At 37.1% G+C, this 25,918-nt stretch overlaps 3 protein-coding genes across 3 annotated transcripts in view; 1 reads left to right on the top strand and 2 right to left on the bottom strand.

Annotated features, from left to right (window-relative positions):
• Nucleotides 1–243: 243 nt before the first annotated feature.
• Nucleotides 244–11,705, bottom strand: LOC114362239 (uncharacterized). Its single transcript, XM_028317540.1, has 6 exons — nucleotides 11,511–11,705; nucleotides 3,271–3,351; nucleotides 2,316–2,414; nucleotides 1,890–1,972; nucleotides 1,295–1,509; nucleotides 244–644 (listed from the first exon to the last, which is right to left on the bottom strand). The coding sequence occupies exons 1-6, from the start codon at nucleotides 11,551–11,553 to the stop codon at nucleotides 536–538; spliced, it is 630 nt and encodes a 209-aa protein (XP_028173341.1). The 5' UTR covers nucleotides 11,554–11,705; the 3' UTR covers nucleotides 244–535.
• A 2,302-nt stretch (nucleotides 11,706–14,007) lies between these two features.
• Nucleotides 14,008–15,906, top strand: LOC114362238 (uncharacterized). Its single transcript, XM_028317539.1, has 3 exons — nucleotides 14,008–14,098; nucleotides 14,754–14,861; nucleotides 15,764–15,906. Exons 1-3 carry the CDS (start codon nucleotides 14,008–14,010, stop codon nucleotides 15,904–15,906), a joined length of 342 nt encoding a protein of 113 aa, XP_028173340.1.
• Nucleotides 15,907–20,636: 4,730 nt separating this feature from the next.
• The window catches only part of Wdr62 (WD repeat domain 62), a 110,661-nt gene continuing 105,379 nt past the window's right edge, over nucleotides 20,637–25,918 (bottom strand). Inside the window, exons 32-35 of the mRNA XM_028317538.1 lie at nucleotides 23,782–23,898; nucleotides 23,287–23,403; nucleotides 22,433–22,594; nucleotides 20,637–21,663 (exon numbers count right to left, since the gene is read on the bottom strand). Coding sequence (XP_028173339.1) covers nucleotides 21,515–21,663; nucleotides 22,433–22,594; nucleotides 23,287–23,403; nucleotides 23,782–23,898 — 545 coding nt within the window. The 3' untranslated portion in view covers nucleotides 20,637–21,514. The remainder of the gene's footprint in view (nucleotides 21,664–22,432; nucleotides 22,595–23,286; nucleotides 23,404–23,781; nucleotides 23,899–25,918) is intronic.

A 25,918-nucleotide genomic window follows, 5' to 3' on the forward strand; every position in this document is an offset into this window, starting at 1 on the left:
CCCGGGACCTCTAGGTCTGAAGTATGATAATTATTATAATAAGATGGTGTACTTGTGTATAGTTCTTGCAACTCATGAAGGCGATTGAGCTTTACTTGTGTGTATACGTGTGTAAATGTTGTGTGTAAAACGAGCAGTAGCGGGCCACCACACATGTAAAGCTCACTCGCCTTCGTGAATTGCAACTACAATTACGAAAAGAAAAACCTTATTAATTAATTGAATATTTTATGGCCATTTTCATTTTATATTTGAGCAAATATCTTTTTACAAAATATCCGTAAAAAATAAGCCTTATCTATAAAATATTTTTAATCTAACTAAAACTAACATGGTCTGGTCCAGGGGTTCCCAAAGTGGGAGACTTTTAAGGGGGGCGCGGGCCATCTGTGTAGTTAAGTAATATAAAACCTGCGACGAATACATTCCAGACTGCTCGATACGACCAAAAAATATCTGGACTGGAGGAGGAGGGCGCGGATTTTTTTTATGGTCGAAAGGGGGCGCGATTCAAAGAAGTTAGGGAACTCCTTGTCTAGTCCATATCAACGTTTGAAAGGTCTTCTGTTATCTTCTTAACCTCTTCCTCAGTTCTCTTCTTTTCTGCCATTTTCTTTGCCTCTTCCTTTTTGATTCCATATAATCTGCAAGAAAAAATAAAAATTTATGTAAAAGCTAATAAAAGTTTCTCATATCGATTTATGCAACGCCATCTATCGATTGAGATAGTAACTAGTGTAGTACGTGCTTGATTTCCAGTGTTATCGATCTTCACTATCTTTGTAGTAAGTAGTAAGTTAGTATTGTGCTCATAGATGGCGTTAAATGCCAGAATCATAAAATGAATATGAATAAAACCATTTTTTCCGTGATTTTTTTAAAAAGACTCTTGATAGAAAGAAAGAAAATACCCAAAAAAAATGAAACAAAGTTGCCAAAAAAGGCCACTCAGTAACTGCCAAAATACTGATTTTCAGTGGGTGCCTTTAATGCAGGGTTTAACAAAAAAAAGAAATAAATAATAATGGAAAACATATTCAATAAATTATGATATTATATCATTATAATATTATATGATATGATATTATGTCATTTTTTCCTACAAATTGATGACCTGATGATGACAGAACTAGGCTATATCTTTAAAAAAAAACTAATATTTGCAAGTAGGCTTTTAAAAAGCACTTTTACACGTCCCAATATTAACCCTACCACTGCTTCAGGACAATAAATGAGCCAGTGAGCCAGTGCTGAGAAGAAGCAGCGCAAGAAACGCAGTGCTTTCTACTCTTACCTCTTCAAATCATCCAGTATATTCTTCGGCAAATTCCCAGGGGTAGGCTGGTGAATCTCATACTCCCCTTTCTCATTCTTCACCAGTTCCACAACCGATTCTTCCAAGTTCGGGACGTCACCGGGACGAGGGGGCGCGGGACGGGACGCCGGTTTCGGGTACTTCATCTTCTGTGCCCAGTTTTGGAGGAATTTACTGGCGTCCGTTTGGAGGTACTGAAAGTTTAAACAAAAAAAATATAAAGCTAACTGTATACTTTATGCTACATAATTCCTATAGCCACCTTTGTGGTCTAGAGGTCAGACCACAAGTGTCCAGAGTGTCAAAACTTTCTGCGGTTTGGTTAATTGTTAAGTTAGTTGGACTTGAACATTTGAATAAGCTCTACCACCATCTTATTTGTAACAGTTCTCCCTGAATTGGACGAATAAAATGCACTAAGCCGGCTTAAGACGGATGTATCGTGTAATGTAATGGAAATAGTATGGGCAGCACTTTACATGTAATGCTCGTAGTGCCGTCCACGCGCAGAATTTGTATTACATTACAACACGTAAAAGATTACGTAATGTAAGAACATTATTATTTTTATTACCTTTTCTCTATTTTTATTAATTTTCGGTGGCACTGGAGATGGCGCTTGACGCTTGCTGTTTGAAGAAGAAAAGCCTGTTCCCGCTGAAATTAGAAAAACAAGTTTAGATTAGAAATAAAATCATCCTCACTTTAAGCTCTAAAAATCTCAGAAACTTGAAATTTAGAAGATAGGTTATAGGGAGTAGGTAGACATCCGCTAAGAACGGATACCTCCACACTCCGCCCCTAAGGGGGTAAAACAAGGTAAGGGTCCACGCGTACAAGGTCGCGGGCGGCCGCTAGTTGACCATAAAATTGTTTACTATTTTACTTTACAAACAATTAAAACTAGCCCTCTCTTTTCAGAGTTGAAAAAAGAAGTGTTTTTCAAACAATAGTCTTGAAATATTTATGCTAGCCAGTTAAATATTGTGTCAAAACTTACTGAGATTCTTGGTGTTGGTCTGAGGTCCTAGCTCCAGCATAACTTGGAAGTCAGCATGGTTCCCGAACGCAAAGCCAAAACCGACTCGGGAGTCTGTGCCTGAAATAAACAATAATGATCATCAGGTCATTTAGTTTTCACTGCAGTAGCTCAAGCTTCTCTAATTTGCAAGCAAATGGAGGATTTGTCCTACACTCTTGGCCAGACGGGTTGGATGCCTGACCTTCGAGTATTTCTCGCTTGCGAAATCCATGTGAAGAGTGAGAGTCATGAGAGATGTCATGCCCTGAGTGCTCAAACAAATGCACTCAGGAGGATTTGATGAGTGCTACTGTCAACGCCACTCTTGTGGCGGAGTTTTGGGCTGACACTGTGTAGGTTTGTTGTCGACACGAAAAGAAGAAGAAGTGGGGGTGGAGACTATATTCGTCCATTTGCGACGACAGTGTGACATCTTCAATTAGATTAACACAGAAGATGTCACGTTGTCGTCGCAAATGGACGAATGTACTTTTAAGACACTGCTCCAAAGATCCTTAGACATTTTGCACAGCCCCATCTAGCTAGCCTTCAACTAAAGAACGAAGCACACTTAGCAACCTGGAAACGGATCGTAACCGTATCAACTCGAGGTGGTCAGTATTCTTTGTATGAAACTTCATACTTCAACGCATACACCAAATATATCTTTCCCTAGCACCACTTCAGTACGGGATGTTGTAGAAATCCTTGGGGGAAGCCTTTGTCCAGCGGTGGCCCCTTCAGGACAACATATCGACTGGTTGAGATGTAGCGGAAGAAACTCATGCTATTCATCATCATCATCATCTCAGCCATAGGATGTCCACTGCTGAACATAGGCCTCCCCCAATGCTTTCCATGTTGACCGGTTGGTAGTGGCCTGTGTCCAGCGCCTTCCTGCTACCTTTATGATGTTATCTGAACGATAACTTACCTTTCTTTATAGGAGGGATGTTGGAGTATGCCACTGATAGCAGCGAGGGCAACTCCTCCGGGATGATGATGGAACATGACCCTGTAAAATAGAGAGATTTAATTACAACTATGTAAAATTTAGCTAATTTATCTTAACGAGCTTTACTTTATTAGATCAAACCGAAACTATGAATACATACGAGTAAATCTTATACATAAGTTATTACAACTTCTTAATGGAATGGTGCTTCACATAAATGATATGTCGGGTTTGATTTTCGTACGACACTATCATTCATTACAATGAAAAGTTATCAAAATGAATGAGTGGAACATTATGAAAACTGTGATTATGTATCATATATGATAGGTATACATGACAGAGAAATAAAGGGAAGGTTATTATAAAATTAACCTAAATTAAAATAAAATTAAACTGGCTTTAGAAAACCAGTCATTTATTTCCAAATTATACGAAGTTAAATAATAAATGTGGATATGAAAAAATAAATCATTTAATTCATTTATAATTTAGTCGTGATTATTTGGAAAGAACGACTCTTTATTGACTCTAATTGGTAACTGACAGTTTACGAAACTCCAAAATGTAGTTTCAAAACAAAACTGGGTTCCTAATTGGTTAACCAAACAAAGACTGTCAGCTTTCAATAACAAATCTATGATGTACAACATTTCATTTCAAGTTCTTTTAAGTAGTAGATTTTCTATTCATAATTTAGTTAAATCTGGGGTGGGCACTAGACCATACTGGGGTGGCAAATACGAAACTCAAGTGGTTCGGGGGATATTTATAATAGGCTAGTTGCCTAAAAAAATTTTTTTAGTCCGTAATGTTTAATATCAAAAAATATTGGACACGTATATTTTTATTTGTCAATCTAACAAATAATTACATAGTTATGGTGCGTTGAAGTTGCGCACGACGTCACAACGTGCGGCATTTTTAAGCAAGCGTTGACGTCACGGGCCTCTTCTTATGTACTTTGGGCGCTTTATCTCTTTAAATTTTCATTAGTTTGAAAAAGTGAAAAATACGTGTAGAGTATTTTTTGATAAGTTAACTGACGGACTAATTAAAACTCTTGCTTTTTGACCCAGGCAACATCCCCATTGTTCTTACTGAGAAGCATCGCAAGAATAATAATATGCTCAATTGCACACGCTAGTAATATAATGAGTATTGATAAAAGTATGGCCCTTTGAATAAATTGAAGCCAGGAAAGCTCTGGATTGTTAGGCTGTAGATCTTATAGAGTTTAGGGTCAAAAACATTCCATAGCTTAAGATATAAGTATCCTAAAAATATTTCGTAAGAACGTACATAGATGTTAGAGTCAAAAACATTCTACAACTTAAGAAATATCCTAAAATACTGTCTTTACAGGATACAACTAATAAGTACCGACCACAAACCACACATTGCTCAACACATTGAGGCTGCGTTTGCGCAAGTTCTCGCAAGACCACAGATGTGGCGCCATCTTGACATTGGCACTAAACTCTTTGATCTTTGTGTGACATAACAAAGCAAAATGGCAGAAAATAAAAGACAAAATATGTTTCGAAGAGTCTTGACTTTTGAACCAATGGCTAAAGACGTTTGGGATATGTGAACATCAGGCCTCCCCAACCCGTCTGGCCAGCGTGGGGAGTGTAGACCAAATCCTCCATTTGCCTCTGGTAAATTAGAGGGTCGTGCTCCTGCAGTGGAGACCAAATGGCCCGATGATGCTGACGATTTGTTAGCAAGATTGCCCAAAAATATTGGAGCCGAGTTATACATCATTTTCACTTTTTTAAGTCTAGTCTAGGCACATGATTAATATTATAAAGAGGTAAAGTTTGTGTGTTTGATATTTGTTAAATTGTAAGGGGTAATCTCGGGATCTACTGAACCGATTTAAAAAATTCTTTCACCAATAGAAAGCCACATTATTGCTGAGTGTCATAGGTTTTATAAAAAAAACGAAAAATAACACGGGCGAAGGCGCGGGCGGAAAGCTAGTAAGTATTATGGGCATTTCTACGGGGACGACCGATCGACCTACTGGGGCGAAAAAAGTACCTTTAAAATGGAAGTACGGACTTGAAAAAAATCACACGTATTTATAGGACTCTTGACTTGATGGAGAGCATATTTAGAAGACCGCCAGGTTTTACATCTCGCCTTGAAGAAATCCGAAAGTTAAAAAACGGGCGAAATTTGGCCTAAAATGGAGTGTCCGGTTTCCAGAATTTACTCGTTTTTGCTTCATAACTTTTGAAATAATAACTTCCCCATTATGAAACCCACATTCACAGAACAAGGGATAGTTAATAAAGCTATATAAATGAGTTTCTTTATTGCAAGTCCTTGGGTTTTAATACAGTAACACATTTAAATTTTGTCCGACGTGTGTGCCTCAATTCCGTGATTTTTACTTTTGTGCTCCTATATCACTAACAACGCACAATACGAACACCCACGCCTGATTCCCATAAACTAGCAGTTGCACTCGAGTGGTCGAGCAGTATAAAAGAGGGATCAGTCGCTTTGAGGAGCATTTTTCAGAGGTTTGAAATCACTCAGAATTTTTGGTCACTGGTCATTTCTCAAACCGGTGTGCGACATTAATAATGTTCATGAAGTATTTAATGAGATTACTGCTGAATTAATTAAGTATTTAACTGATATCTGCCATTACGTTTGGTAGAAATCGTTGTAATTTATAATATTTTCGAGTAATTTGATGAAATGTGATTTTTCCTCAATTCCGTGGATCTCAATTCCGCGGAATATGGGGCATCGAATTGAGAAAACACGTACACCGAATTGATATTAAATGAAAATAGATACTTTTATTGTGCTATAAATTGTTTGTGTAACTTAAAATAATAATGAAATCAATAGAGCATAATAATAGGGTGAACTACCAATCATTGGACCGTACCAGTCATTGGACAGAAGACAATAAAACTAATTTTTTGAGGTTTCATTAAAAAAAATACACTGCTATTGCTATCTTATTAAAATAATTCTTCCAGGTTCTTCCCTCGACCTTCACCAGATCGTCGGTCTACCTAGTGGGGGCCTGCTCACTGGTCCGTGGTTTCCACTCGACAACTTTTCAGTCCCAACAGACATTATCTGTACGAGCTATGTGCCCCGCCCACTGCTACTTGATTTATGCAATTTTACGGGCTATGCCGGTCACTTTGGTTCTCTTGCCGATATTCACATTTCTGATTCTTATTAGGCTCATAGTAAGCGACCAAGTTTCACATCCATACACCATCACTGGCAACACACACTGGTAGAAGACTTTTGTCTTAAGACGCTGCGGTATTTCAGACGTAATAGCGAAGCTTCCCGATCGATGCTTAGCTGAGTTGAATTCAGCGATAGACCTCTTTCTCAAAGTTGGACCTAACTATCTGGACTCTTGTCCCAGGTATACACAATTGTCAACAACTTCGAGTGTAGTCTCCAACCTTCAGAGGAGTGGGTGCAACACGGACATTTGACATGATTTTTGTCTTGTCCATGTTCATTTTGAGACCCACTTGTTGAAAGGCTCTACGGAGGCCATGACTCCGATATCATCCCCGATATCGCGACTCCTTGGTCTTCTGTATAATCTGCCGTAGCGTACCTGTGTGTGTACCATAATACTAAAGCCTTTTCGGAAACAAGCTTGTTCGGAAGACTGGAAGTCGTCGAGTCTGCGAGCGAGATGATTCGTAAGGACTCTCGAAAACAGCTTGTAAACACGCCTCATAAGTGAGATGAGTCTATAATGCTATCACCACACTTCTGTGCCATGCCGGAGGCGTTTTTTCTTCGAGAATGACGGAATTGAACTGCTTCTGTAGAGCCTTTAGTACCGGCGAAGCTCAGCTATAATGCCGTAACACCTGGTGCCTTGTTGTATTTCAGCTATTTGAGTGCCATTTTAATCGTGTACAAACTGACGTCCGATATAATATCTTCGGTATAGTGTCAGGTCAATCTAGCTCTTGGGTTTTGCAATATTTGTTTTATGTTTAAGGTTAAGAATAAATAAACAAAGAGACCCTGTGTTATGTATTTATTTGTTTTATTTAAATAAAATTAAAATAATATATAAAAATTAAGAATTTATTATAGTTCCTTATTAAAAAATTAAACATATTGATTAGGATTTTTGTTTTATTCCATTGGTATTTCAGACACATAAACCTAAAATGAACCATCTAACTAATAGACCAGCAATCAGATATCAAAACGTTTTAAGTATTTATTATATTAATTATTGAAATACATTAGGTATTTCTTCATAATGTCATCAATTCTAAGTTTGCGGAGCGATTTTTATATTTGGAGATTCATTTCTCAATTCCGTGATTCATTTTCTCAATTCGGTGCTCTCTCAATTCGATGCTTAACATTTCTCATAAACCACTTCACAATATTTAGTGACAATGCTATTTTTACATTCAGAATGGAGTAACATTTATTTTTTTGTATTGAAACTACTTAAAAAACTAAATATAAATTTTAGCACCGAATTGAGAAAAAATACACCGTACAGTAGAAATGCCCTTAAAATACAAAGATATAACTACATATAGTGTCTAGGCACGAATTTTTGCGTATCTACGAGCAAATCAATGTTACTGTAATTATTCAAATATGTAGGATGCGAGTACAGAGTACATACATAAGTTAGCCATAAGTACTACATAACTGCATGTTTGCTGCAGAACTTGATAGAAATCTAGTTGTTTAACCAGTCAAATACTTAGTTTGAAAAACTGTATCCGGAGCACGAATACATATCATTCTCGTTATGGTATGGTAATCGTTTTTTTGTAGGAAAAACAAAACAGCGCCGCTACTATTGTAATAAGGAATACTATTACCTATCTAAAGAATCACTGCAGTTTTTCGTGCTCAGGGTACAGAACTCTTCACTGCAAACAAACCATTAAGTAACATACAGTAACACTATAATTCTCAAGGTCTATTTACTATACTTTAGTTAGCCATATTAGTTCCCATTCACTTGGCAATATAAATGATGTATAGCGATGGTAAACAAAGTAAATAATTTTGCCTTTTGTTTTACTATCATCCTACATTGAAAAGAAATCAATAATTATAGAACGTAGCTAATGTCTATATTGTGTAATGAAACTACTGCATTAGTTAAGATAGTTAAAAAAAGTTAGATCTTCTGTAAGTAATTATAACAACTATTTACAGAAAATAGATTTTTGAAAGAAAAGACCAGTGACCAGTTTTCTACAAGTATGTCGTCGTTACATTTATATCTATAAAAGCAAAAGGTCACTGACTGACTGACTCACTCATCACGAAATCTCAGAAACTACAAGTGCTAGGAGTCTCAAATTTTGCATGGGGGTTCCTTTTAAAACGCAGGTGCTCACTAAGACGGGATTTTGCAAAATTTAACCCCTAAGGGGGTAAAACGGGATCCACGCGTACGAAGTCGCGGGTGGCCGCTAGTGACGCGTTGATGTCTTTTGTATACTAGCGATAAAAATAAACTATTTTGGCTAAAACTCAATGTTTTTGAAGGTCAGTGGCGTAGCGTGGCTTTTCGCCGCCCGGGGCCGTCCGGAAATCCGCCGCCCTTTATTTTAATTATAAATATTTTAAAGTTTAAATATTATATTGAATGGACTTCAGGTACACTATTCACCTTATTTGTTGAAAGTCAAAATAAACTACCACGCACTGCTTCAGAAGGAAAATACATTAAAGAGAAGCAATTGCTTGAAACCCACAGGAAGTTTGATTTTCTTAAATAGCTCAGCTTTATTATGTAACACTAGGTGTATAAAAATAAACAATAATAACAAGTATTAAAGTATTTATTTGTCAATTGAGAGTAAATATTATCTTAAATTATACATATACAGGGTGACTGGAACTCAACCCGCCATAGCTAATACGACGCGTATAGAGGAGGTCATTTGCTAATTATTGAACCTTACTTTCTATGGCTAAAGTTTTATAGTTTAGGAGATATGTCAATTTTTATACTTTATTCAGATTTTTCCGAAATTTGACCTAAAAACTGCTTAATTTTTTTTTCTCGCATGATTTTAACCGATTTTTTTATTTGATACTAATATCGAATAAGCCTTTAGTCAAATAAAATAAATTACAGATCCAGATAATGAATTGAATTACTAGTTACGAGCCGCCAAAGTTCAACAAAAGTACGAACCACGATAAAAAATTCAAGTTCGAATTCGATTTAAAAAAAAACTTATGGTGATAATGGATTGCCAACAATTGCCAATGATCTTAAAAATATCTCTACCTTCTCTTCTTTCCAATGATATACCACACGTAGTAATTAGATATTGAAATTTACTAAAAATTTAAAGTTTATGGAAGAAAATGGAGTAATAATACGAAAATTATTCATACAAAGTTTCTTCAAACATCTCATATTTTCTGCTATACTCCTTTTCATAACTATTTTTGTGTGTTTTTTGACAAATAAATTTAAAAATAATAATCACATTATGAAAAAAAGATTAAAAAAAATTCAAAATCAACTTTGTATGGATAATTTTTGTACTATTACTCCATTTTCTTCCATAAACTTTGAATTTTTGACAAATTTCATTATCTAATTACAACGTGTGACATATCATTGGAAAGAAGAGAAGCTAGAGATATTTTTAAGATTATTGGCAATCCATTATCACCATTAATTTTTTTTTTAATCGAATTCGAAGTAGATTTTTTTATCGTGGTTTGTACTTTTATTAGATTTTGGCGGCTCGTAACTAGCTATTCAATCATTATATGGATCAGAAATTTAGTTTATTTGAATAAAGACATATTCGATATTAATATCAAATAAAAAAAACTGTTGAAATCATGCGAGAAAAAAAATTGAAGCAGTTTTTAGGTCAAATTGTGGAAAAATCTGAAAAAGTATAAAAATTGACATATCTCCTAAACTATAAAACTTTAGGTATAGAAAGTACGGTTCAATAATTAGCAAATGACCTCCTCTATACGCGTATTAGCTATGGCGGGTTCAGTTCCAGTCACCCTGTATAGTGCTCATTGAACTTAGAAGGAATAACATACGTACTTAATATTATTAAGGGTTGTACCCTAGCTAACCAGCGCCACCATATTTTTTCTTGATTACTTTTGTTATAGACCGAAATTAAAAAAGTGGTTTGAAAAATGTATACCTAATATGTATCGAAGCTATTTTTTAAAATAATTTGTTTAAATTCATTAGATATTTGCAGCAAGTTACAGATTTAATTACTGCTAAAAGTTACCATTTTAGCTAATTTTGAATTTCGAACTTGCAGAATATAATAAATACACGGTTTTAAAAGTAGCTTAGATATGGCTTTAACTATTTACAAACCATTTTTTTATTTCGGTTTGTAACAAGAGAAATCACGAAAGATTATCTGTGGCGCAAGTTTTAGAGGGGTAAGTAAGCTCCTTAAATATTTTTGTTACTATTACTTAAAAAATAGATTAAAAATGTACTCTTCGTGCTTTTTTCAAAGCAAAATCTTTTACACAATCGTCGATATCAAATTGTATCTCATTTTCAATTGCCAGTATAGCTAGATTTGTTAGTCTCAACGTAGACATAGTCGGCCTTTTTTTTCTTGTTCATGCAATGTTTTTTTTCTTATCCGCCGCCCCCTTTCATATGCCGCCCGGGGCCATGGCCCCCCCTGCCCCCCCCAAGCTACGCCACTGTTGAAGGTATGTACGCTTTCTACATTTAGTTTTTACCGCAGGAATGAACCAGAAGCAAATGGAGGGTTTGGCCTAAATCTCTGACTCTCCTCCACTCCTTTCATTTAATTAGATATATTTCTGCTCAGAATTGAACTCGCAACCGCAAAGTGTTGTTTGAAAACCACCATGCCAACTAGGTACAGTAATTTACAATTTGTAAGACTTTTATTTTCTTATTACGTACTCATAATTTGATTTTCCTTCCGCTAATGTTTTGTTTTTAATCACGAAAATAACCAATCATGTGTAATTTTTAGTGTCAAAAAACTTATTCACAAAAAATAACTTGAAATCTATGAAACCTGATAAAACTAGTTACAAACAAACGTAACACAATGTAACAGAAACTAGGTCAAATGGTAACACGCAAAAACTATTTTATGCCCAACTCGGGTTATATTTAACCACCGAACATAACTTTCCAGCGATACAAATAATTTTGCAACTGATTAACTCACCGTATTTAAGCAGGAACAGGAAAAAACACAGTTTCACAATCATTTTGTAAATCACTTGTTGTTAATTATCATAAAGTTTTTAACATTGTACAAAAACTAAACCTCCTTGGTCACTTTTTTAACCTTAGCTGTGATTAAAAAACAATAAAAAAGTAAACTGTCACTCCGAGTTTTGCCGCCAAAGTGAGCCAAAAACATATGACTGCCGTATCCCACTACGAACAGTGACGTAAGTGAAAGCAAAACGATTAACTTATTACTTTATTACGTAGGTGATTAGGTGGGAATTCTCTTGCAATGAGTAATACGAACGCGCTAGTGTGTTCGAAATGTAAATTATGTGAAGTTTGCATTTACACAAACTAACAAAAAACATTTTGAACCTTTGTGAATTGAAAATAAAGTGCATTATTGATTGTTTCGTACACACGTATGGTTTATGTGTGCGTTGTCCATTCACTTCAATGAATTTAATGTTCTGCAACATTGGTTCAAGGGTTTTATCAGTTGAATTTCTAATTTACTGCTTACATAATAAAGTATTATTTTGAGTGCATACTGCCGTGATGTGTGACCTTCTAGAATACAGCATTGAGCACTTTCTTCGGAACTTTCAATAAATAGAAAGAGACAGCTGCTGTAGAAAGTGACATGTGTATGGATAGTATATCTCCGTCTCTTTTATATGACATAATATTAAATAATCAACTGTCTAGGTTTGTGAGAAAAAGGATAAAAGTTTACTTAGAAAGTCGATGACCCTATGGCGTAGTGGCTCACTGCGTCACACAGTAAGTCACAGGTTCGATTCCTGAATGGTACATTTTAAAAATCAATCCATATGGTTCCGACAGACAAGTCTATTCTACCACCATGAATACCCGTGGATGTCGCAAGAGGCGACTAAGGGACAAATATGCGAACATCAGGCCTCCCCAACCCGTCTGGCCAGCGTGGGGAGTGTAGGACAAATCCTCCATTTGCTGGTAAATTAGAGGGTCGTGGTCCTGCAATGGAGACTAAATGACCTGACGATGTTGACCTATTTATTAATAAAATACCTTTTAAGGTTTGTGAGAACCAATAATCTAAAATTAAATGTACAAGTTATATGTCGAAATGTTAAAGTATGTCAACGAATAAAAACCAACGCCTATAGTAACCTCGTGGGAAAATCATTTGAGTTGGAAACAATTACTTTTAGAATTCCTTACTTAGGTTCGAACAGTCCTTAATGTTTATTTTGAATTTTTTTATTATATCTGGGTTCATGGATTGTCTGGAAGACATCGCTTCTCAGGGATAAGACCCCCTTAAATTCGTCGTATCTAATAAAGAGGAGGTTTCCTTTGCCTGTTGTATTTTTTTCGTTATTTTAGCTTTGACATTTTTTATTTATTCTTAACAAACAGTATATTACGTTTACATACCTACTATCGGGACTATTCCCACCTCTCGTTCCCACCGCTGCAACTCCTGTGTAACCAGGATCTACAGCTTGACCGCCAATAAAAACCCAACCAAGTGAAGGTGAAGTGAAGGCCAAGTTTGTCCCGGGAGAAAATTGAACTGTTTGTAAGGGCTTGTTCCCACGGAGACATCCTGTTTTTTGCAGGATCCCGTTTAATAGGATACGTGTTTTAATATTAACGTTCACACGAACATCCCGTTTACAAAGTCCCACTAAAAACCGAATCGTTAGAATTTGTAATTCGAATTTCAAACACACATAATACTTATGTGTTTCCACGACAGTCCAGTTTTGCGGTATTCTGCATCACTGGGAATGAGCCCTAAGTAAAATGTAGGTACTACTTAGAAGTTCCGGAACAAAAACATATTATACAGAACCCGCTATCTTTATGACAACTCGCTCTTAAATATTAACCAGTAATTAACTCCTTGTGCCTAAGCTGAGACCTATCATTCGACAATCAAACTCCGTAAGGGTCGCGTCACCTAACTGGGCGGCCATTTTGTTTTGCCTTGACCTCAAATGGCGCGCAGGATCTTTTTGGCGTTCTTAGCTGTTTTCGGGTTTAGTCGTAAGTTGAATTTTATTTTCTACATTTTCCTTTTCATAATGTGACGATAAAATTTAGGTACCTAACTAACCCAAAGCGGAAGTGCGGAACCAGAGTTTTGCAATTTTTATAATTCGTGAAACGTGAAAACCAAACCTAGTAGTGGAGACAATACAATTTTTTCGGTTCAATATCATCCACAGAGGCACGAGAGCAACTCATTTTCGGTTTTAGTGTTTCATCGTCATCATTTCAGCTACAGGAGTCCACTGCTGAACATAGGCCTCCCCCAATGATTTCCACATCGCCCGGTTGTAACGGCCTACATCCAGCGCTTTCCTGCTACCTCCATAAGGTCGTTCGTCAGTCCGCCATGTGGATCTCCCATGTTGCGTTTTCCGGTACGTAGCCTCCACTCCAGAACCTTGTTTAGCTTTAATATTTACCTTGCTTAAAAGCTGTTTCTTACAGTTATGCCGGTAAGCTGCATCATCTTCGTGGTCCCAGAAGATGTTCCTGCTGGATTCGCTACCATCTATGGCTTCTCACCACGGCTACTGAAAGGTAGGTCTTTATTTATATCAATTTCATGATTTTTACTTAAGTACCATTTGGTCGCCATCCCAGTGCCCTAGTCACTTCTGAAAATACTGAGTTGGGGACCTAATAATTTAGCAGCGCAGAAACGCGTGGTGATGGTGCCTGAAAAAAAAACGCGATTTGCATCGATTCTTAGATATTTTTTGCCAAAGAAACGAATTCTGAATCTTTTCTGTTCTATAAATCACTCTCATTACTGTATTTATTGATATTTTTGAGAAAATTACAAATAAGTAGGTACAATCAGAGTCAAATAGTTCCTGACACCCCAAAAAAATTGATAACACTACTTTAATCCAATTGTAACAGTCGTGTTGCGATCTTTTTGGATGCTGTCTGTACTGTACCTAGTTCGTTCGCTCGTTCGTTTCAGCAGGCCTCCTACTAGGTGGACCGACGATCTGGTAAAGGTCGCGGGAAGGGCCTGGATGCGGGCAGCGCAGGACCGTTCATTGTGGAAAACCTTGGGGGAGGCCTTTGTCCAGCAGTGGACGTCATTTGGCTGACTGTACCTAGTACCTATACAAAAACTGTAGCCTCAACATTCATTATTTTTCCCTCAAGCAGACCATTCTCTTTTTTAACCGACTGCAATGCTGACCATGTTTAACTGTCACAGTCAACGACCATCGCTTCGGCTTCGGTTTCCGTCTTGGCAACCAAGCAGACTTCCAAGTCATGTACGAGCTGGGTCCTCAGATGTACACCAAGCCTCTGCAACCTGTCCGTAAGTAGATGCTGTTTTATTTCAATAGAGATCGTTTCATCCACTCGAACGCGCCCCACCAATTTTTGGTCTCGGTCGCGCGGGGTGCGGGGAGTTTGATCCGAGCAATCCGAGCGTCATTATTGCAGTGTGCGTGTGCACTCAAACATTAGAGGAAGAATGGTGGGGCGCGTCTTCGTGGATGAAACGATCTATAGATAATTAATCATCAGATCATTTAGTCTCCACTAGGAGTAGCAGCACGACTTTCTAATTTACCAGAGGCAATTAGAGGATTTGGCCTGCACTCTACTCCCCACGCTGGCCAGACGGGTTGGGAAGATTTGATATCCGTATATTTTATCCATTAATCGCTTTTTACGATATCTATTCGAAGAGTGGAGGTGGTCCTGTTCCACTGCTGAAACCACAAGTAACTCAGTCTGTTAACCGATTTAAGTGTTTGATATAGAGAGCGCAAAACCCTAGGATTGCATGTTGAAAACATAACCCTTCTTCTGGCGCAGTCGGGTAAAAAAGGGGACACGCGCGTGGTACTTAGTCTCATTCAAAAAATATAAAGAGGAAAGAATTTTTATTGATTCATGGCGTCCAATGCATGCAATAGGATAATCACAGCAATAGATGTCTTTTGATTGATCTATTCCATTTTGGGTATAATATTACGAGTAAGTCCACTTTAATCACCTAGGTGATGGTCCATAGGTGATCAAAGGACACCAAAGTGTCGCCTGGAGTCAACTTTGATCACCTGGGTAATCCAATCACGTAAGATGTGGAAGTCATTGGGGGAGGCCTATGTTTAGCAGTGGACTTCCTGTGGCTGAAATGATGATGATGAAAGTGGAATAGACCTTTTGGTTGAAACGAAAGAAAATCTTAATCACTTGATTTTTTCACAGGAGTCCGCTCAGCAACTTACCGTGAGAGGGTAGTAAGGCGGCGCCCTCTGCTGGAGTTCCTGCTAAACCTCGGCATCCTGAAGGAGACCTCGTACTCCTTCAATGTGGTGCATGATGACCAGTGCAACGATGAGCCGAGATGAGTAAATGGATTGGAGAATTTTATTATGATTTTTGTTTCATAATAATTGTAGTTATATTTTAACCTTTCTTACGCCCGTATTCACAAACGATGCTTGATTAAGTGAAGCAGCAAATCGAACGCATAGCGTTGAATAGCTCTGTGATTGGTTCGTTTAAGACCCGGTGCGTCCACGCGCACTGTGAGACCTCATAGTAATGTTTGTGGATACGGACGTTTGTCTAAAATAAATGTTTTTTTTTACTTGCTATAAGTTTAGATAACACTATTTCGGTCTCATTACTTCTCAAACTTCTGCCAAGTTAGCCAGATTTTTTTAATGATAGATTTGGAAAATAAAACAAACAAAGAAAATAATTGAATAATTGTAATATTGTAATCATTAATAACATTAGTCTTTTCTTTAAATGGCAATACAATTTTGAACATTAAATAAAAAGTATCTACACGACCGACGTCAACACGTTGACATCGCCACAGCTAAAAAATAATAAAAACGCGCGCTTTGGGACCTGTCAAAGAATAATCTGTGCAAGCTGTCAACGCGAGACCATAGAGGTTACAATAAAAAAAATCTCGCGTTGTTTAAAAAGTGAGGCATTTGCTAAATTATTTTAAGAGATTCATAAAGTGTGAATATCTTTCAGTTATAAAAAAATTCAAATGCCAAACTAATTTAAATGATATAAAATGTTAACAAAACGAAAGGTAACCACAAATTTGAGCTCTAAAGTTTTTTTCACAAGTTATTGGACGCTTAAAAAAGCATGTTGTAAACTAAAACTCTATTTACAAGCAGAAAAAGCCGCATGCGAACCTACTACGAGACCTTCAATTGATATTGGATTTTATACCTTCGAAAATAGGGTTAAAAATCGATTGTTGAAATTCCGTGGTAGGTTGATATACGGCTGTTACATAAAAAGAAAATAATCATTGGTACTTTCTTAAAAAGAAGAAACTTAAAACGAATAAAAGTTATTCTTATTATTTACACCTTTCAAGAAAAATGACATACAGACGACAGCACGTCAACCATACACAGTTGTATCTTAATCTCTTAGACGATTTTGCCAAAAAATATACAATGTATAGGTTGATGTGCACTCGACTGTAAATTTTTTGAAACTTAATTTTAGTTAAAAGCGTAATCAAACGTCAGTTTTTAACTAAAAAATGCACTTTTACATTATATAAAAAAATTGCCTAATTGTGACGTATTTTAAATGGAAATAAAAACACTTACAGACTACAAATAACGTTTACCTAAGGACTTTAATAAATTCATAATAATAGTTAGTTAGATGTTAATTTATTACACATCTTAAATTAATCGTGTGGCTCCCAAAAATATTATAAAATTGCTTTAGAGTGTAACAAACTCTCTTTCGGCAATATTAAGGTATTATTTTTTAATATTCAAAGTAATTAATTAGATATAACACTGCATTTAATATTAAACCTTTAACGACATTTTCAACCGACTTCAAAAAAAAGGAGGAGGTTCTCAATTCGACCCGTATGTTTTTTTTTTTTTTTTTCTATGTTTGTTACGCGATAACTCCGCCAATTATGAACCGATTTAAACAAATCTTTTTTCGGCGTATAGGTAATACCTCAAGGGTGGTCCCATTTAAATTTAATAATAGAAAAAACTACCCCCAAGGGTGGAAAATTGGGGATGAACTTTTTTATACGCAATATCTCCGCCGATTATAAATCAATTTGAACGATTATTTTTTTGTTGAATAGGTATTATCAAAAGGGTGGTTTCATGCGAATTTGAAGAAAATATTTCACCCCTAAGGGTGGAAAATTGGGGATGAACTTTTTTATACGCAATATCTCCGCCGATTATAAATCAATTTGAACGATTATTTTTTTGTTGAATAGGTATTATCAAAAGGGTGGTTTCATGCGAATTTGAAGAAAATATTTCACCCCCAAGGGTGGAAAATTGGGGATGAACTTTTTTATACGCAATTTTTAGTTTTTTTTGTGTTCACGCATTTGAAGTCGGTTTTATTTTTTTAAAAAGTTAATATTCATATTATTTATGAAGAACAAGGCAGGTATTTGACTTCTGTAGGTCTAGACAAGAGGCACTTTTTAATCAAATCGAAAATCGAATCCGTTTACGGCGGAAAAAAGGCCTTTCGACCGTTTTTCGACCGTCTTTCGACATCACAACTGTCAAGATTTAGCACTTGTCTACGGGGGCTGATTTTAAGTATGATGCAGTCTAGCATTTTGCTGAAAAAGTACACTTAAAATAATATTTTTGGGACACCACACGTTCTTTTTTTCGAACAACGCGAGATCTTTCCAATTTCAAACACAATCAACATGATTGGTGGAAGAAAACTTTGAAGTAACGTTATAACGGTAAAAATTGAATCGTTATTACAATAACGGTATTATCTCACGTTGTTTTACAATCGCTCGTGAAACTGTATCTTACAATAGTCTGCTATTTACAGTAATCTTTCGACTTTTCAATTCCAGTTTCTTTTATTGCTTACCCTCGGTTTTTAATTTGGCGCGAAAAATAACGGTTTTTTAAAGTGTCAAACAAACTTTTCTTGCAGTGAGAGCTATCGTTTTTAAACTTAGCAGTTGGCACCACTGGCGATTTACATGACCTTAGTCTACAGTGTCGCCATCCTGGTGAGTGCAAATGCGATAGCCCTACCGCTTCAGTGCTCATCAGTTGGCGCCACTGTCTTCGGTACTAAAGTCCGGTCGCCGAGCACGTAAAATTGCGTCCAATGACCCCAAGCTACCCATCCTTATCGCTTGCGGCCACCCGTCGCACAGTCGCGACAGCAATATAATTACGCACGAGCGATAAGGATGGGTAGCTTGGGGTCATTGGACGAAATTCTATGTGCACGGCGACCGGACTACAGCAAATGACATTGACCTTACTCTACAGTTTATCGCCAACTGGTGAGCGCTAAAACGATAGTCCTCATTACAATGTTAGCAATGCTGAAAAGCTGTTCTAAATTTTTCGCTGTTTTACAATGTTGAACTATATTACGATAGGTTAAGGTGCAATTTATCAGGAATAATGCAGAATCCCTGCGCACAGCTGACTGTATATTTATTTATTTATATCAGACATCATCATTCTTAGAACGTGTTAAATTGACACTCATTTATTTTTATAAATGGAATGATATTTTAAATGCAATATAATTCTTCAGTTGTTTGTGGACATTTTAGAAAAGTTAGAATAGTTTTTTCAAGGAGTCAAACAAAAAAATAAGAAAACAGTCGTTACTGGCAACATTAAGAATATAATTTTTTGATGTATTGAAGAAAATATCGAATAAAGGCTTAAAAGAAGAACCCAGTGAAAAATATACATAGATACAGAAAACATAAGTAGAATTTTAAGTATGTCCGAATAAGGAATGATTTAAAATTTTATTTTAAAAGTAAGTAGTTATGTCTTTTCTTTCAACATCCTAAATAGGACGTAAGACCACCAAATTTCAAATTCAAATTAAAAATACCTGATCACAATTCAAATTAAAGTAAAACCACACAATTTTATTTTTAGAATAAAATCACGTTTTACACGATTTGCTGATCAGTACAAATTTTGATAAATATAATATAAAATAAAAGTTATTTTGATAATCAAATATACACATTATTTAGTAAAAGAAATTTTGACTATTTTCTTAAAACCTAAAATCATATAGATAGGGTTAATTTAAATATAATTAAGAATCTATGACAATTTCAAAAAGTAGGTGAGTTTTATGTAATTTTTATTGAATTAATAAATGTATTGTTTCAATTATTTACCCGTATTGTTCAAATCAATGCGATTAATCAAGTATTTGGAAGTATAGGCCGATTTAAGTATTCCACGATCTGCTACAAAACGAAAACTTCGCGATGGATTTTGAAATATCCTTTGTTTGTAAGGTCTAAAATTGAATAGGACAATTCAATTTGTAGCAGATTTTTAGTCTTTTTAACATATTTTAAAGATATGGTGCTGTAGCAATAATTACATGTTTTTACACAGTACACACGACAGCACATTAAACTAAATACAGTGGCATTTTACCTCATTGTACAGTCAGCTTCAAACAGTTCGTGACACCCAAAGTGGCCAAAAAGTTGATAACACAACCTTATTCCAATGAGGGCTATCGTTTTAGCGCTCACCAGTTAGCGCCACTGTAGAGTAAGGTCCTGTCACTTGCTAGTAGCGAAGACAGTGGCACCAACTGGTGAGCGCTAAAGTGGTAGGAGGACTATCGCATTTGCACTCATCAAGATGGCGCTACTGTAGTGTAAGGTCCTGTCAATCGCCAGGGGTGCCAACTGTTAAGTATAAAAACGATAGCCCTCATTGTAACAAAGACGTGTCGCGAATTTTTTGGCTACTTTGGGTGTCACGAACTTTTTGACACGGACTGTAATACATTTTGCAAGAAATGTAGTCTTTTATGCTGTCGACTGTACCTTAATTTCATTCACGATTTCCTTCCAATTCCAAAGACTTCAACTCTTAAACTAAGACTTAACAACTCGTCGTAAAGTCGATTTTCGATTCGCACATCACTTGAGTCACTTTCAATATGTCAACGGTTTAGTGTTGTAACTGTAGTACAGATTCGATATCGATAGTACCGGTATTACCGATTGTTATCGATACTATTGACAGCTTGATTGACTGAGGGCAATACTTCTTATAAATAAAAATAATATAACATTGAAATGTATTAAAAAATACACAATAATATTTATCAATCATTACTAGAAATTCAATTTTCTTATCAAAATGCGACTCGTTAAGTATTTTAAGAAAATTATTTAATAAAACTTCGATTCATTATTACCATTCTCAACATTTTTATGTCAAAATAATATCATTAACTCACAATGGCATAGGAAAGACAGTGACAGTGACATTTCTATAGTATTGCACTCAGTCAATGACATAACATACACCCTTAGACAATGCAATAACCATTATGGACTCGACAAAATCTTACCCCCTAGACTAAAGTAACATTAGTGAAAGTTTTAATTTCAAAATCACTTCACAAATACGGCGGTACGAAGCGTTACAATGAGGGTTTTCGCGAATGAAAAATCCGCCAGATGGCAATACGTAGACGCGAGGTCCAAATGCTGCATGATTGGTTATTTTTGACATGACATTGACAGATATGTCAAAATCCACCAATCACGCAGCAGTCAGACCCCACATCCACGTCCCGCCATCTAGCGGATCTTTCATTCGCGAAAACTCTCATTATAAACGTCACGTTTATAACATTTTATAGTGCCGTCAATAGTATCGACAAAAGTGGTTTTCGGTATTCGGATCGGTAGCGATCAACACTATTCTATCCTGTAAGCGCTCGGAATTACAACTGTCACGTTCTTACTTCGTCTAAGGAGGTTCGCTGTCAACAGTATCGATATAACTACCGATACGCTACCGATTGACACTGTAATAACTGTCAGCACTCGGAATCGCAACTGCCACGTTATTACTCTGTCTAGGGAGGTTCGCCGTCAATAGTATCGATATACCTATCGATAAAACTACCGATACGCTACCGATTGTCGCTGTACTAGCTGTCAGCGCCATCTCTCGCGTTGGGAGGCAAGCTCTGCGGGCTCTGAGAGAATTGGTTCACCATTTTGCTTTGCATCATGTTTAGAAGGATATCTGAGTACTGCTCGATGAGAGACATCGCTGGATTCCCGGCGTTGTTCGCTTCTGGAAAAGATATATTATTTTGTTAGAAAACCAACAGTTTATTAATTAATTTATTTAAAGACTTTATTGCACACACAACAATGTTCAGTACAAAAAGGCGAGCTTAATGCCATAAGTCATTCTCTACCAGCTGACCTTGAGAAAATCAATCAAATCTTGAAATCAATGAAATTAATGTCTAGTTTGCGACAAAAGTAACTGAAAATCATTTGGGAATGGAACCTGGGACCTCTGGATCTAAGACAGGTGACCAGGTGGTCTAACCACTAACCACCAAGCTAGTAAAATCAAACTACCTTTGGAGACCAGGTTCTCTAGGAACTGACAATTATTATTTGGGAATGAAATCCGGGACCCCTGGATCCCAAACAAGTGATCTTAATACTAACCACCAAGCTAGTCTAAACTGACTGACTGACATAGTGATCTATCAACGCACAGCCCAAACCACTGGACGGATCGGGCTGAAATTTGGCATGCAGGTAGATGTTATGACGTAGGCATCCGCTAAGAAAGGATTTTACGAAACTCCACCCCTAAAGTGGTCCCCGTACGAAGTCGCGGGCGGCCGCTAGTCTTCTATATCTATAAAGGCGAAAGGTCACTGATAGAGTGACTCACTCATCACTAAATCTCAGAAACTACAAGTGCTAGGAGTCTCAAATTTTGCATGGGGGTTCCTTTTTTAACTTAGGTGCTCACTAAGACGAGATTTTGCAAAATTCAACCCCTAAGGTGGTAAAACGCCGCTAGTAAATAAATAAACTACCTTTGGAGACCAGGTTCTCTAGTTTCTTCCTCGTGGAGTCGACGTTAGGCCGACAGTCGCCTTCGGTGGACGACAGGCTGCTCAAGGCGTCGCCATTTTGTGTTTGTCTGGACACGGCGCTCTTTAAAACTTTCTGCGTTTCTAGTATCGCCGCTTCGAGTCCTGGAAAGACATAAAATTGAAGTTTTAATAAGTAAATACAATGCCAGCCTATGCTAACGATATGTCTATTACTAAACAGGTGGTTGTCCTGACTAACCACCAGTCCGCGTACACTTTCCACAAGGTCAGTGCATCGAATAGATGGCAGTAAAACTAACGAGAAGCCTGTCCATCAATAGGTGGTTATCCTTACTAACCAGTAACCTCTAATATCCTCGAGCAGTTAATAGTAGTATAGTAACGACATTATTTTGAACTTTATTACCTTGTATCAAGGTCCAAAACCTGTAGGGAAGCATACAACTGGACCACCTAGTCATAGTTACTCAGGCATCCTAACTAAGTCAGTCTGTCTTAAGATGGTTAGTCAGTGTCTGGTGGTCTCATAACTAACCACCATACGTTTTGTGGTGGTCAATTCATCTAATTCCAGCCCGATCATCGACAAGCGGTTATGTTTACTAACCATCAGCCTCTATAAACTTACCACAAATATCGGCAGCAGCCCCGGGTTCCCTTTGTAGCGAGGCATACAGATGGACCATCTTACACGCCATCTTAGTCAGGCATCCTAAGTCAGCCTGCCTTAGCAATATGATTACGCGCGAGCGATAAGGATGGGTAGCTTGGGGTCATTGGACGAAATTCTTTCTGCTCGGCGACCGGACTTTAACCACGAATCTCCAACTCACCACTAATATCGGCGGCAGCCCCGGGTTCCCTCTGTAAGGAGGCGTACAACTGGACCACTTTACACGCTGTCTTGGTCAGCTGTTCCGTTAATGCTGAACAAAGTTGCGATGACGACACTGTGACAAACAAAAGATTCTAATTGTAGTCATGAACAAAAATTATTCATTGGAATAGTAAAACAAATATTAAATACATGTTTGTTCTCGTCATTGTACATATAGTATTTGTGGCATAAGAGTATTTTATTTTGCTTTGGACGTAGCTAATATAATAAATGTTTTTTTAGATACGCCTACGCGCCTTTTTCAGTCTTATTAAATCACCGTTTTACTTTTTACGTCCCCCGGGACAAACTTGTCTTTCACTGGTTGGGTTATTGGCGGTCAAGCTGGAGTTGCAGCGGTGGGAACGAGAGGTGGTAAGTCCCGTATACTACTTCAGTATCCTTTAGTTGTTTATCGAATTTATGAGGCTCTACAAGAGAAAGAACTCACAGTTAGCGTCCGGCGTAGACTCCTGTTTAGGCGGTCTGCTTTGTCGCGTATTGGACGTCAGTCTTGCGGTCACCTCTCTCGCTTTCGCGGACAGATCGCGTTCGCTACCGCTGCGGCCTGCGGTCAGAAACACCATTAGGTCATTAATGCCTGTTTTCACCATCAATCCTAGGGTTTCTGCTCGAGCTTTCTCGAACTCGAGAAAACTCGAGAAATTTGGCTTCATTCGAGACGAGAAAAAAATTACCGGAGCTCGAGAATTCTCGAGTTTCGATTTTGAAGCTTTAATATTCTTGAAAGCCTATTTTCTTAGACAAAAGATAGTTTTTAACATTGCTTTTAGACTGGCCCAGTCTTTCCTTTTTTAACTGATTTGATTTGCAAGTAATGATCTCAATCTGTATTTATTACTAGCTTTCCGCCCGCGGCTTCGCCCGCGGATTCGCCCGCGTGGAAATTTGTCTGTCTCAGAAAAACTTTATTGCGCATGTCCCTATTTCAAAATCTGAAAAATCTATTAACTGTCTGTTAGGTTAGGTACTCGTGCCTCCTCGTAAAGTTTATTCAAGTCGTTATCTTTAAGAAATTGGAACGTTTATTAAAAAGTTTGTTTGGTTTATAAAAAAAAAACTATTTATCGTAATTTTGCTATTTGGACTTGTGTTCTTTGGAAAACAAGTGATTAAATTGTAACTCCATATTAGAACATTTTATTGTTATTTATCCTTAAAGTACACGCGAATTTATGACTTTTGTTATGATTATTAGTTAATATTATTAATTATGAAAGAAGATTTTATTTTTTGTTACTTTCCTTACCAAAATAAGTGGTACTAAATTCTAATATTGATTGTTGTTCAATAAGTAGGTATAATAGATTAAAAAACATGTGTTTTTATTAAATTTCGACCGATTTCAACAGTTTTCATTAAAAGACTCGAGACCCGAGAAAACTCGAGAGTTTGGCCTCGAGAATTCCCGAAACTCGAGAAAAAAAATAGATCGAGAAATCAGAAACCCTAATCAATCCCTAATTTTTAAGTGACCCCTATGGTAACAAATAACCGGAATTTTCTTTACATAGGGGTCACTTAAAAATTAGGGATTGATGGTGAAAACGGGCTTTAGTCTCCAATGCGGGAGCACGACCCACTCTAATTTATAAAAGGCAAATGCAGGATTATGGAAAAAGCCTCCACTAAAGTGGAAGAGGCTCATAGTCCTGTGGACTGTTTTGTTGGTGATGATGATGAAATGCTGGATTTGATCTTCACTTCCCCAACCTCAGACGGGTTAGACCAAAAAATATAAACTAACAGAATTAATAGTCTATAGATAAGCTTTTTTGAGCAATACATACAATACTATTAATAACGATAAATCGATAGTATCGATTTTGTTGTGATTTCTAAGGCGGTTATCACACTGCGCCGCGCTCCGCCGCAGAGCGCGGGACGACACACTGACAACGCGTCTGCGCGCGGGATTTTTTATATGAAATCACGCGGACCGCGGCGGAGCGCGGCGCAGTGTGATAACCGCATATTAGCATTAACCAAAAACAATCGGTACTATCGATATTGAAACTATCGATGGTTTCACAACACTAGTTAAAAATCAGCTGTTTATTTTGTATGGAAATATATTTTTTACGGTTTACTCTAGATGTTTCGCGCTCGCACACTCACTGCGGGCGCCAGTCGCACAGTCGCGACAGCAATATAATTACGCGCGAGCGATAAGGATGGGTAGCTTGGGGTCATTGGACAAAATTCTACGTGCTCAGAGACCGGGATTTAGTCTTAAAACTCCACACTTACCGATCCTCCTCTGGGTATGGTCTCTCCTCGGCCTCTGAACTGGACTCGTCCTGCCCGCCCGTCGACAAGCTCACTAAGAGGTCTTAGCACTTAATACTGGCAACACTTATCATGGCATTTTTCTTGAATGATCACACTTACTTACCATGACATTTGTTTTAAAGCTGGCAACACTTACATTATCGCTATTCTTAAATGACAACAGTTACCATGACACCTCTCTTAAATCTGGCAACACTTGTCATGACACTTTTAATGCAACACCATGTTACTTGTCTTAAAGCTTGCAATACTAACCATGACACTTATCATAAAGC

The sequence above is a fragment of the Ostrinia furnacalis genome, unplaced genomic scaffold, assembly GCF_004193835.3.
Source record: "Ostrinia furnacalis isolate ACB-3 unplaced genomic scaffold, ASM419383v2 OfSCF6292, whole genome shotgun sequence".
In the NCBI taxonomy this organism is placed as follows: domain Eukaryota; kingdom Metazoa; phylum Arthropoda; class Insecta; order Lepidoptera; family Crambidae; genus Ostrinia; species Ostrinia furnacalis.

Excerpts from the sequence above, each read along its gene's own strand:
- LOC114362239 (XM_028317540.1), bottom strand. The coding sequence starts at position 11,553 with ATGATTGTGAAACTGTGTTTTTTCCTGTTCCTGCTTAAATACG. Across the intron at positions 3,352-11,510 it reads CCTGTTCCTGCTTAAATACG|GGTCATGTTCCATCATCATC; the intron begins GTGAGTTAATCA and ends TCTATTTTACAG. Across the intron at positions 1,973-2,315 it reads GACCAACACCAAGAATCTCA|CGGGAACAGGCTTTTCTTCT; the intron begins GTAAGTTTTGAC and ends TTCTAATTTCAG.
- LOC114362238 (XM_028317539.1), top strand. The coding sequence starts at position 14,008 with ATGCCGGTAAGCTGCATCATCTTCGTGGTCCCAGAAGATGTTCCTGCT. Across the intron at positions 14,099-14,753 it reads CTCACCACGGCTACTGAAAG|TCAACGACCATCGCTTCGGC; the intron begins GTAGGTCTTTAT and ends TAACTGTCACAG. Across the intron at positions 14,862-15,763 it reads CAAGCCTCTGCAACCTGTCC|GAGTCCGCTCAGCAACTTAC; the intron begins GTAAGTAGATGC and ends ATTTTTTCACAG.